Source organism: Urocitellus parryii, chromosome 1 (genome assembly GCF_045843805.1).
Source record: "Urocitellus parryii isolate mUroPar1 chromosome 1, mUroPar1.hap1, whole genome shotgun sequence".
Taxonomy (NCBI): domain Eukaryota; kingdom Metazoa; phylum Chordata; class Mammalia; order Rodentia; family Sciuridae; genus Urocitellus; species Urocitellus parryii.
The window spans coordinates 60,836,194-60,850,319 of NC_135531.1; the positions used below are offsets into that span (position 1 = coordinate 60,836,194).

At 34.2% G+C, this 14,126-nt stretch overlaps 1 protein-coding gene across 5 annotated transcripts in view; it reads right to left on the bottom strand.

The window, feature by feature from the left end:
• Nucleotides 1–1,482: 1,482 nt before the first annotated feature.
• Nucleotides 1,483–14,126, bottom strand: part of Bdp1 (BDP1 general transcription factor IIIB subunit) — a 100,566-nt gene continuing 87,922 nt past the window's right edge. For all 5 annotated transcript variants that reach the window (XM_026393231.2, XM_026393232.2, XM_026393234.2 and 2 more), the window contains 4 exons: nt 11,909–11,945; nt 10,070–10,337; nt 8,345–8,594; nt 1,483–4,391 (listed from right to left, as the gene is read on the bottom strand). In XM_026393231.2, coding sequence (XP_026249016.2) covers nt 4,260–4,391; nt 8,345–8,594; nt 10,070–10,337; nt 11,909–11,945 — 687 coding nt within the window. In that variant the 3' untranslated portion in view covers nt 1,483–4,259. The remainder of the gene's footprint in view (nt 4,392–8,344; nt 8,595–10,069; nt 10,338–11,908; nt 11,946–14,126) is intronic.

The following is a 14,126-nucleotide window of genomic DNA, read 5'->3' on the forward strand; positions in this document are numbered from 1 at the left end:
GCTGGGGCCCCTTCGGCTGTGGCTCTCAACAGGGTTCAATACCTACCATCACCAAAACAGAGGGGGGGGGGGATGGGAAGAGGTAAGCACAGTGTCCACCGTATTAAATGGTAGCTTGTCATTTCATTCATTCATTGATCCCAGGGATTGCACTCAGAGGTGCTTTACCATTGAGCCACATCCCCAGCCCTTTTTAGTTTTTAAGACAGGGTCTAAGTAGCTTAGGGCCTCTCTCTAAATTCCTAAGGCTGATTTTGAATTTGCACTCCTCCTGCCTCAGCCTTGTGTGTTGCTGGGATTACAGGCGTGCTCTACCACACCCCAAAGTAGCTAGTTATTTTTAAAAAGTTACAGATTTTTAAAAATCTACGCAGGGGGAAATGAGGCTATATAAATCAGAGTTAATTTGAGTTTAGAACACAAAATGCGTGACATAAAGTATTCTATTTTGCTAGAGGATGTTTCCAAATTCGGTTTTGCAGTGCAAAAGAAAATAACATAAGAATTCACATAGCCCAGCCAGGCACAGTGGCATACACTTACAATCCCAGTAACACAGGAGGCCAGACTCAGCAACTTAGCAAGGCCCTAAGCAATTTAGCAAAACCCTGTCTCAAAAGAAAAAATTAAAAAAGCATCCTTGTGTTCAATCCCCATTACCAAAAACAAAGAATTCACATAGTCATATAAGCAAACAAACAAACAACCAGACCAGTTGAATAGAAGCACAATTATTTCTGGCACTGAGACCAAAGAGAAATATCTCCTATAGATTTCCATAAGAAAGATTTGGGGTAATACAATAAAGTCCATATTTTTGTAGTAAAAATATTTTTAGGCTTTTGTACAATTTCACAATGTTTCTAAAAGTGAGCAAATAAGACAATGTAGTCCATGTATGTATCTTTGATGGTGTAATAGAATCTAAGACAACTTAGCCTTTAGGAAAGTTACCACACATTGTTGAGAGCCACAGCCGAAGGGGCCCCAGCAAACTTCCAGCTGCCAGATGATGATTGGCTCACAGCGGGCCCCAGCAAACTTCTAGCTGCCAACTGATTGGCTCCTCTGCTGTGATGCTCATTGGGCTGTTTCCCCGCCCTTTCAGACCAAGGAGCTACTCATTGGGGGACTTTTTTGGCTCTGCCCACGTGACCCAGCCAATCGGCCTCAAGAGCATATTTTGTGTGTGTGTGTGTGTGTGTGTGTGTGTGTGTGTGTGTGTGTATGCGCGCACATGTGTGTGTTTGGAGGTGGCAGGGGCATCTGTTCTCTATACTTACAAGATCAAAAAAATTCCTTCATAATGAATATATAAAAACAAAAATTTATTCTTTCAGTTATACTTCATTTTTATGGAAAAAAAACTTGAAAACAGCAACTAGTTTCAGTTAACTGAAATAAAGATCTTTCTGTTTGAAAAGAATACAACACAAATGATATAAAATAACTTTTATTTACATAATTTATATCTATAGAACATAACTGCTTTCTTTAGAACAAGAAAATTTACATATGACAGATATTGCTTTTTTATCAACAACTTCTTCAAGCGGTAGTATACATGGTTGCGTCTTTTTAAAATAATATGGTGGTAAACAATGGATATTAATATTTTTATCGGTGCCTCAATCATTTACCAACAATTAGGCTTTGAAGCCATCATGTTGATCACATGCTAAGATGTAAGTGTTTAGGAGGAAAAGTCAAAAAAAGAAAAGAAAAGGCTTTTAATCACATCTCCTTCAAGATTTATAAAATAAATTCTTTGCAATACCTTTACATCAGTCAGACAACACAGATCATTCCATCTTGTAAGGTAAGTACAGTGATTAAACTTCTCTTTATCAAGATAAGTTTTAAGACTATAACAGTAGGATAATTTGTTAACTGACTTGATTCTCTATACAATGAATGCCCTATATTTGTTATTGTTATATAATAAGAATTTATCATCCATAAAACTAGTTTATTGTAGATGTTAGCAAAGTTAAAAAATAAATATTATACAGGGATAAATTATAATTTAGTCATGGCAATCTAATACCCAAACTAACACTAATTAAGAATTTCAGAATGAGTTTTGTTTGGTTTGGTTTTTGAGATAGGTTCTCACCATGTTGCCCCTGATGGGATCAAATTCACCATACTCCTGCCTCAGCATCTCAAGTACCTGGGATTATAGACATGTGTCACTGTACTCAGTACAATATGAGATTTTTAAAAATTTACATAAATAGGTTATTAAAATAGCAATGAGATTTACTACCATGATTTTGTGACATTAATCAATAAAATAAATAAATGCATACTTGTATAGAGAATTTCCACTCAGATTTACAGATCTTCATTCACGAGAAAAAGTTAAATTGTAAATTTCTCTGTAAGGCAATAAATAGAAGATGCTCTAATAGCAAGTTCCAATAAATTGGCATTACTGTAAACTTGCTAAGCCATTATCCTCTTTTTAAGGAACTTGAAAACTGGCCACCATTTTTTCAATATACAAAACCCTAAAATTATCTAGACTTTAAAATATTTTCCCAATTGAAATACTGATCATTTCATAATGCAATCAACACAGTTTTAACTTATAGGCACAACTCATAACTCCAATGACAAATAACTTATACATACAGATATCAGCACCTTAAGGTAAGAAAACTATTGTTTAATGTAGGGTTAAAATAAAAACAATCCAGCCATGGCCCTTCATTCAAGTACTGTCTGTGGCAGAGTTGCATAGCTGCCACACAGACCAGCTGGCCTGCAAACTCAAAAATATTTTGCAGAAGTTTATAACTCCAGAGCTAATACATAATGTCCAGCTAGGAGGCTTTTCAAATAAAATCAGAATAAATCTGCTCTTTGAGAAATTTAATTTGAAACAGGAAAGGTTTGTTCAGGTAGAATGAATGGAAATATCAATCTCAAAATTAAAAATACTTACATTTATATTGATGACAATTACTGACCTTATAAAATCTTAAAATCTTGTTCTTATTTTGTTTTTAACATCACATTTATGTTCTGTGGTACATGTTCTTTAAACAGGGGTTAGGGGAGGAGCTATCAAGAAACATTTTTTTAAGGAGTGTATGTAAAAGGAGACTGAGTTTTTTTGATACCAGGGATTGGACCCAGAGGTGCTTAACCACTGAGCCACATCCCTAGCCCTTTTTTAAAAATTTTTGACAGGGTCTCACTAAGTTGCTTAGAGCCTCACTAAACTGTAGAAACTGGCTTTGAACTAATGATCCTCCTGCCTCAGCCTCCTGAGCTGCTGGGATTATAGGCGTGTGCCACCGTGCCCCACAGAAGACTGAGTTTTGTGTGAGAATTTGTCTCCTAAGTGAAGTTGAGTTTTTTCTCTCCCTGAAAATCCTGAGATTACCATGAAATAAGAAAAATAAAAATTCACAGTACAAAGTCAATATACTAAACTATGAGGAAAAAAAGCATTTAAACCATACATACTACCCAAACATTTTCAGTTATATCATTTTAAAATCTACAAATAAAGAGGGAAAGGAGACAAACATAACATTTGTTAATGCCTTCTTTACCCACAATCTGAGGGGTGCATATAATTAAAACTGAGTATGCTTTTAAATAAAAATTTTAAAATAAATAAGCTCTTTGATGTATCAACTTTATAAATAGTAAATTTAAATACTAGTTCTTCAATTAGGACTAATGGTACATCACCATGAATTAGAAAAATACATATTTTTGAGTGAGTCAGATACACAACTGATAATAGAAAAGTTTTTTAACTTTACCATACAAGTGGACAATTTGCTTTCATATACTTGGAGGTAACTGAAAGGGCCTTCATCATCCCCCCCAAAAGGAAAATAAAAACAAAAACCTTTACAAAAGAAGTTCACTGAATGTTAAATACAATCAACCTCCAATGTCGGCACTGATTTATACAGACATTAATCCACAATATTCCCAATGTCCATGTGTGCTCAAAATAGGAAGTGTCAAAATGTAAACAAGAGTTGTTATTTCTGAGAAAGCAGTCTTAATTGCTTGGTATTTCCAAAATGCTGAATCAATCAGAACCAAAGGAACCTCAGCAATGTTTTCCATTAATTATAAAAACTTTAACTTGAGCTCATTAGATGTTCAAACTTGACCTAAAGAAAAATAAACAGTGATGCTTTTTTCTAAATGATGCTTTGCTGATGTAATTGATTCTGGAAATTCCAATACTTAAAAAAAGAAAAAAAGAAGAAACCCAAAAGACTGTTTCATTCTGTTTCATCTACTTCAATGAAGATATCACTGAAGAAATATTCAGAGACTGTGGTTGGCTCCTGATCAGGTGCCCGGTGTTGGCCACTTTTATGTTCTTCTTTCAGTAAGGGCTGATCACAAGAAACCTAAAAAGGTAATAAAAATAAATACGCAATACAACATTTACATATCTCTAGTGAGTACTTCTCTAGTGTGCACAAAGGCCCCGAGTTTGATCTCCAGCATGGGGGGGGGGGGAAGTAATTCTAAACACAACAGAGTTTTAACAGTAAGGTAATTTGTTATATCAGCTATAACAATAAAATTGGACGCATCCTAAATATACAACACTTCGACATGATTTGGCAAATTATAAGATGCTCAAGATCCATTTCTTCATCTTAACTCTCAAGAAAAAGTTGTAATAACACAGAAAAACATAACATTGTTGAATCAGTAAATGACTTCAATTACTGATGTAACAACAGATAGACCCATAAAACAGAAAAGCACCCAAAGGCATCACAAATCAGAGATCTTATCAAACACTTATAAATCTATAAAAAATTAAGATAGCATAGTATTGGCACAGGAATACATACAGATCAATAAAACAGAAGATTAGAAATAACATGGAAATTTATTATCTGATGAAAATTATATTTTGAAGAATAAATGAGAAAAGTTAAGATTATTCAGGAGCTGATTTTGGAGAGCTGTATAACCACTACAGGAAGAAAAACCAGTCAGACCTATATTTTATCAACATAAATTCTAGATTAATCCAAAGACCTAAATGTAAAAACATTAATTAAAACAACCACAAAAAAATGTACTATAATATGCCATAGTAAAATACTTATAATCCTGGTTTGGGAGGGGAGTGATATCTTTTTAAATGACCTGAAAGTCAGAAGCCGTAAAAGAAACAATTGATAAATTCATCTACACAAAAGATAACAGATGGGAATAAAAGACAAAGGGCATGTGCAAAAAAAAAAAATGTAATCTATATCACCAAAGGGCATTTTCCTCCCTAATAAGAACTTCTACAAATCAGTATGAAAAGATAAATAATTTTTTTAAATGTCAAATTATATCAATATATGTGTTACTGAAAATAAAGCATGAGCGGGGTATAGTGGCAAACACTTATAAACCTAGCTACTTGGGAGACTGAGGCTACTTGGAGGATCACAAGTTTAGGGTCAGCCTGAACAAAATAAAATAAAAAGGGGCAGGGGATATAGCTTAGTGGTAGAGCACTAGCCTATACGTACAAGGCCCTAGGTTCAATCCCCAATGCCACACACACACACACAAAAATCACATAGAAACTAATAAAAACCATATGGAGAACAATCAGGCAGTACCTATCAAAGGAATAATCATTCCTTTTAATATTAAATCAATTCTATTGCTAGGAATTAAACCAATGGGTATATGTGCAAAAATGAGTCATTTTTAAGTTAAGCTATTACCACATTGCTTAAAATAACAAATAATTAAGAACAATCTAAATGTCTAAGAATACTAGACTATGATTATTATAAGATACAACCAAATAATGGAATACCATATAGTCATTAAAAACAATGAGGGTACTCTTGGACACTTATCCCTGAAAAATAAAAATTAATGTTTATATGGAACATACACATGAATGATCATAACAATTTTGCTCATAATAGCAAAAATTCGAAACAACTCAGATGTCCTTTAACGGCTGAATGAACAAGTAAAACTGTGGTACATTTATAGTAGGGAATATTATTCAGCAACAAAAAGATCAACAAAATATTGATACATAAAACCACTTGGAAGAATCTCCAGGAAACTGCTAAATGAAAAAAAGCCATCTTGAATGTATGATTCCATTTATGTAACATTCTTTTTTTTTGTTTAAATATATATATATATATTTTAGTTGTAGGTGAATATATAGTATCTTTATTTCATTTTTACGTGGTGCTGAGGATTGAACCCAGTGCTTCACACATGCTGGGCCAGCACTCTACCACTGAGCCACAACCCCAGCCCCATTTATGTAACATTCTTGAAATGATAAATTCAATGGTGAACAACTTGCCAGCAGTTAAGAAGGGAGTGGATGTGTAACTGATGTGAATCTGCAATATGTATACGGTGTAAAAATGGGAGTTCATAATCCGTTTGAATCAAATGTATGAAATATGATATGTCAAGAGCTTTGTAATGTTTTGAACAACTAATAAAAAAAAAAAAAAGAAGAAGGGAGTGGAGGGCTGGGGATACTGCTCAGTTGGTAGAGTGCTTTCCTACCATGCACAAGTCCCTGGGTTCAATCCCCAGCACAAAAAACAAACAAACAGCAACAACAACAACAAAAAAAAGGGTGGGGTGGGGAGTGGAAATGAAAAAGAAGTGGGTGCATCTTAAAGGGGTATTATACAAAGGACACTTGCAGTGATAGAGAACTGTTCTGCATTCTGACTGGAGCAATGTCAATATCCTGGTTGCAATACTGGAACATATTTTGCAAAACATTACCAATGGGGGAAAATAGATAAAAGGAAGATGGAACTCCTCTGCATTATTTACAACTAACTACATGTGAAACTACAATTATTTTAAAATGAAAAATTCAAATTAAGGAAGATAGAGACAGAGAAGAAGCTCTTCACTATTCTCCAAAGGTTTCTAAGACATACTGTTACGTTAAAAAAAGTAGGATATAGACAGATGTGTTGGTAGTCCAAGGTACTTGGGAGGTTGAGGCACGATCAAAAGTTTGAGGCCAGCCTCAGCAACTTAGCAAGACTCTATCTCAAAATAAAAAGTAATAAGGGGGGGCTGGGGATGTGGCTCAAGCGGTAGCGCGCTCGCCTGGCATGCGTGCGACCCGGGTTCGATCCTCAGCACCACATACCAACAAAGATGTTGTGTCCGCCGAGAACTAAAAAAAAATAAATAAAATTCTCTCTCTCTCTCTCCTCTCTCACTCTCTCTTTAAAAAAAAAAAAAAAAGTAATAAGGGGGAAAAAAATGGTAATAAGGGGGCTGTGGTTGTGGCTCAGTGATGGAGCACTTGCCTAGCATGTGTAAGGCACTGGGTTTGATCCTTAGCACCACATAAAAATAAACAAACAGGGGCTGGGGTTGTGGCTCAATGGTAGAGTGCTTGAAACATGTGTAAATCTTGAAACATGGATAAAATATTACTTAATTCAAAACAAAATGTAATTGAGATTCTTGCCTCATATTATATACTAAGTTGCCTAGGCTGTCCTTGAACTTGCAATTCTGCCTCAGCCTCCCATGTAGCTGGGATTACAGGAATGTACCACTGGGCCTGGATGAACACAGTCAAAATTTTAAAACTGATTACTGAAAAATTTAAAGCTCTGGAGAAATATTTCTTAAATAATAAGCTATACGCAGCAAAAAAAAAATCAACAAAAAATACAAAAGAAAATTCTAGTAAATATATGGGGAAAAAAATCAAGTCATTAGTAACTAAAGAAATGCCACTTAAAACAATAAAACAGTGAAAATTACATTTTCACCTCTCCATCATTATATTTAATAGAAAAAAAATTTTGAAGTGTTTTTAATATCTAACACTGGCAAGGATATGATTAAACTGGCACTGCCTTACTGCTAATAATTATAGCTGTTCTATAAAATAATTTGGCAATGATAATCAAGATTCACAAGGTTCACAAATTTTTGCCATTAGACAGTTACAGGATACAAATAAATGAAACACTAATTCTAGTTTTAAGGTTCTAGTTTATCCTTGTGGGTGTCAGGACATTTGTCCTAAGGCAAACAAAATGCAAGCACTGCTTCATTTTGCTTCCACAAATCAGAAGCAACTGGATAAAAGAAATGGCAATTAACTGTCTATTTATGGTTCTGAACTAAACTAGGTATAACTTCGTAATCCAATACCTTATTTTTTCCAGGATAGAGGGTTTGATAGGGGAGAAAACAGATGTGAATTGTTCTGAAATAATTTTTGATATCCAAATGAAAACAAAAGTACCATATTTTTCCCGAGTCTAATATTCAACTCATTTTATTATACAAACAATAAAATATGATAGTTATCACATACCTGAGCTGATGAACTGTCAATATTCTCTGATTGAGTATTAGTAGCAACACTTGGAGATGGAAGCAGATCAGAGGACTCTTGATTTTTTTTCTCGCCTTCACTAAGTGGATTAGATCGTTTCAAATTCCTCCTCGATACAGGTATAAGAGGTTTTACGCGCTTCTTACTATGGACGTGAGTAGGTTCATCAGATTCCAAATTATTCTTTGAGCATATTAAAGATAAAAATCCCAGGGGTCTTCTGCCACGCCTAGAAATGCAAATGTAAAGATATTCATGAATATCCAAGGAAGACATATTCTTAATGCTATCTTCTTTCTACTAATGCTAAAATGGCACACTCACTATGTACTGGTGTCACTAAGCCATAACATACATCTCTGACAGGATCAAGGCTTACTCTAGAGTAGAGCTTCCCATGTTGAAAAGTTCATATCAATCACCTGGCAACATAATTAAAGTGAAAATTCTGACTGAAATGCTAGTGTGACCTGAGTCCTGCATTTCTAACAAGTTCTCAAATATGACCACACTTAAGAGAAGCAAGGCTCTGGAACAGGAGTCAGAGCAAATGATGGTCCAATCATACGATTGTGTAAGTAAGTTTTACTGAAACAGCCATGTGCATGTGTCTATGGTTGCTTTTGGGGTTTTAAAAAATATATTTAGTTGTAGATGGATACAGTAACTTTAGTTAGTTTGTATACTTATTTTTATGTGGGGCTGGGGGTCAAATCCAGTGCCTTATATGTGCTAGGCAAGTGCTTTGCCACTGAGCTACAGCCCCATATGGTTGCTTTTGTATTGTAACTGCAAAGCTAAGCTGAGTAGCTTCAAGAGAAACCATATCGTCCACAAAGCCTAGAATATGTACTATATGACCTTTTATATAACAAGCTTGCTGCCCTCTGTTCTAGAACACTGCTTCTCTCAGCTTGTTTTAATCCAAACCCCCCATTCTATTTTCAGTACCACTCTAAAGACAGAAAATATATCACTGAGCTTTACTTTCTATATAGTTTAGATAATACAGACAACAGATTTATTAAATAATCATTATAAAGACATGTCCTTTCCCCTTAGTGGAGGCTAGTATATGCCTCCCTTCCACTCACCATGTAATTTTTTTCTCCTTTTTTTTGGCAATAGTGAGGATTAAATGCAGGTCCTCATGGATGCTAGGAAGCACTCTACCACTGAGCTACATCCCCAGCCCCATATAAATGTTTTGAATGCTGCTGACAAACCAATAATTGTTGATAACCTAGAAGACTCACTTCTAGAGTATGAGAAAAAACAATGTGGGAGAAGTTGGCTTTGGGCTTAAATTTAACTCTTAGTCTTATAGAAAGCAAGCCATGGTTTAATATGAGATAAGAAAAATGAGATAAGGAAAGAAAATGAAACATTATTTGGGAATTCAATAAAACAACTTCCAGCAATACCTCTGTACCAATTCTATGTCTCTTATCATCAATGTGTGCATTAGCAACTACATATGGCAGAATGCACAATGACCTAAACAATAACCACAATCGGGGGGAAAAATGTGTGCCATATATCTAAAAAAAGTCAAAGATGCTCTTCTTTATATTACTGATAGAGAACATGTTTTAAAAACATCAACTTTTGTATTGAATTTCTTCTCTATATTCGTGTTATAGCTATAGGTTATATTTTTTCAGAGGGGTAATGGAATATTTATTAAAGATTTACACATGATACCTGGACAGTGGAGTTTTTGAAGGTGCCACTCTGCTACCCATTTGTTCAGATGTAGAAGCAGAATCTGTTCCTTTTTCTTTATCAGATACAACCATCTCATCCTGAGGCAACTGAGGCATATTCTTTTCTATACACATATCTCTTATTCTACCAACAGACCTAGACCCTATATTCTGAGAAGTTGTTTCAAGTTTCTCTTTTTGAGGTTCTGGAGTTGCTCGTGTGCATCCTGAGGTAGGGAAAATACCTCGTTCCTTGTAAGAGTCCCCTTCAAAAAAAGAGAACAAATGGTAAGTATGTATATTAAAATTAATACTTATATTTTAATTGCAATATTTGAGGGGAAAACCATGGTATCTTATAACAAACCTCATCTAATAAGAGAAGCCTAAATTATAATTAGTGGAGTTACTTGGAAAATTAAAAATAACTGAGTAAAAGTTATAGTAACACCTTTGACAAAAATAGTGGTATTACTATAAAAAGTTTTTTTCCAAAAATATATCTTGAACTATCAAAATGAAAGGATGATCACTTTAAAATAATCTAAGATTCTTTAAACTATAGAAGCTAAACCAACCCAAAATATAGGTGGTCACTTGGGTATCTGTAGTCTAGTGGAAAAGAAAACCCCACAGGTTCTTAAACACTCAGGTTAGCTTTAAATAGTTTTATTTTCCTAAATAGTAGATAAAACCCAAAGCAGCAGTTAGTTAGAAATGAGAAATTTCTTGTTAAACAACAACAACAAAAAAAAAAATAAATTTCCCTTTAGATAGCTATTTCTAAGGCTCAGTTCCCAGTGAGAATGTCCTAGGCTCCCTGAAAAAAGAATGAAGTTGGTAAGTATACCTACCTTTAAAAAACAAAACAAAACATGATTAAGGATGGCATATGAGGGGCTGGGATTGTGGCTCAGAGGGAGAGCGTTCACCTCGCATTCGTAAGGCACTGGGTTCGATCCTCAGCACCACATAAAAAATAAAATAAAGATATTGTATCCACCTATAACTTAAAAAAATTTTTTTAAAAGGATGGCATATGATATATCACTATATCATTAATACTTCAGAGTGTTGTGATCTGTTAACACTTTTATCAGAGAGGAGGAAATAAATGAAACAGATATTAGAACATTTCTAAAAGCTGGAAACCGTAACCAGATTACAGTTTCACAATTAAAGTTGGACAATTAAGATTAAGCCAATGACATTGTTATTATCTTGTAAGTGTCTTTAAAAAGCCAGAACCAGGTCTTGGGGAGCAGCCCAGTAGTAGAGCACTTAGTTAGCATGAATGAGGCCTTGATTTTGATCCCCAGCACCATACAACAAACAAACAAAAACCTCAAATCATTAAACCCTTCTTTTCGAATTCTAACTCTACAAAGATGCCACCATTAATAATTTTTTTTTAATTCTTGAGAATTAAATTTTTAAAAAAGTTCTTAACCATTACCATAGTTCAGCAATGGCTTAACAGGCCTAAGAAATGGTAAGTCTCAAAGAAATGAGGAATAATAAAAATTCAGGGCAAAGTTAAGGAGCTATAAGAACAACTGCCTTCATACTACTCAGTTAATTCCTAAAATGTAGTTACTGAGCTTTTACAAAAAATCTTTGTACAGTCATTATGTTTTTCCATTAATTACAGGATGAAAGGAGCTTATTTTGACTATCAATATGCCAAATCCAATGTCTTAATAGGAGAGTAAATACTGACAATAAAATTAAGGTTCTTTAAAAAAAAAAGTGAGCAAGAGTGCTTCAAGCTCAAAATGTGTGGGAAATAATCAGGGGTACTTAGCAATGTGATCATGTTAAAATTTATTTCACTCACCTGTTTCCTCAAAAACATTTAATTTCTCTGAACACACCTGTTTTAAGAAAATTTACAAAAAAATTTAGAAATCTATTTGTCAAATAAAATTCCCTCCCTCCATTCCCTTCTTTCCTTTCTATAAAGAAGGCATGTATCTCCCAGGAAGCTCTAGAGTCACTAATGTTTTATAGAAATTCTAGCAAACATTTCTGGAAATGATTTGGCAACTGTTAAACTGGTACACAGGAGAGGGAAAGCTGCCAAATGCCTCTTATCTCAAGCATAATATCGACACCAACCAAACATCACACTTAAATGTCAAGTGCAATAGTACAATTGTGTGTGTGTGGTGCTGGAGGTTGAACCCAGGACCTTGTACATGCTAAGCAGGTGTTCCACCACTGAGCTACACTCCAACCCCTCAAATCAAATATTACAAGTAGCACATCAATAGACTAGCAAATATATAATAATCAAATAGTTTGTTTCAGGAATGTAAAGATGATTCAACATTAGAAATCTAATATAATTCAATAGACCTAAGGAGAAAAAGCATTTATTAACAGTATTATTCATTCCTGAAAAAAGTAAATAAAATGTACTAGATATGTTTTCTTTTTTTTTCCTTTCTTTTTCTTTCTTTCTTTCTTTTAAATATAGATAGGGTCTCGCTATGTTGCCCAGGCTAGTCCTAACTTGTGGGCTCAAATGATGCTTTTGCCTCAACCTTCCTTCCTTCTTTTCTCTCTGGTACTGGGGATTGAACCCACAGCGCTTAACCATTGAGCCACATTCCTAGCTCCTTATTTTATTTTGAGACAGAGTCCTGCTAAATTGCTGGCTTTGAACTTGAGATTCTCCTGTCTCAGACTCCTGAGCTGCTAGAATTACAAGCATGCACTACCACACCTAGTAACATTTTCTTAATGCCATAAAATATAACCATTGAAAGGTGAAAGCTGGCATCCCACTTAATAGGAAGTATCCTCATTAATCAGGAATAAGAAAAAGATGTCAACTTTGGGATTACTTTTTTAACATTATTTTTTACTTACATCAGTCATTATAAATAAAACAAAAAAATTAGGAGTATAAAAAGTAGAATTGAAATTCCAATTGCAGATGAGATGCCTGTTAACCTACAAAACCTCAAATCAACTGAATGCACATGAGGAAATTCAGAAAGTTCTCTTAATTAGAGAGAAAAGAGAGTGATTGAGCTCAATGATAAAAACAATATGATTAAGTTCTCAAGGATAACATAATAAGAAATGTATGAATTCTATAAGAGCTTAAAATAAAATTGAAAAGACACATAGCAACACTTAAATGGAAAGACATTATGTTTTTGGATTGGAAGATTCATTATTATAATTATATTGTCAATTTTCCTTATGTTCATCTGATGAATTAATTAATAATTAATTAAGAGAACTTTCTGAATAAAATCAATGCAAATTTTAAAGACTTCAACAAACTAATACTAAAATCCATATAAATTTAAGAACACAAGCAGTAATGAGAAGTCTGAAAAAAGAATAAAAATATATGTTATTAGAGGAGAGACTATTCCTATAAAATATTAAAGCACAAAGTTACAATACTTAAAATAGTATGAGATTGTCCCTGGAAGATCAGGTAAATCCACATTAAAAAAGTCCAGGAAGATATACAAATATATATGGAGATGATAACTGAAAAAAGTATAGTTTTCATCAATGGAAAAAAGATGAATTATTCAACATATGGTGTTAGAACAATTGAAAGCTCCATTCTTTACACCAAAATAAACTCTACATAAGTCAGTAATATTAGCTAGAAATTTTAAGACTCGAAGGATTTCCCAGAAGCCACACATGAAAAGATTGATGTTTGCATGTCTTTTTTTTTTTTTTTGGAGGGGGGTGGAACAGTGATTAAACCTAGGGGTGCTTAACCACTGAGCCACATCCCCAGCTCTTTTTTATTCTTTATTTTTTAAAAATAACTTTATTTTATTTATAATTTTTATGTGGTATTGAGGATCAAACCCAGTGCCTCACACATATTAGGTAAGTGCTCTACCACTGAGCTGCATCTCCAGCTCTGTTTTGTATTTTATTAGAGAGAGGGTCTCACTGAGTTGCTTAGCGTCTCACTTTCGTTGAGGCTGGCTTTGAACTCACAATCCTCCTGCCTCAGGCTCCCGAGCTACTGGGATTACATCTGTGCGCCATCACATCTAGCTGCATGTCTT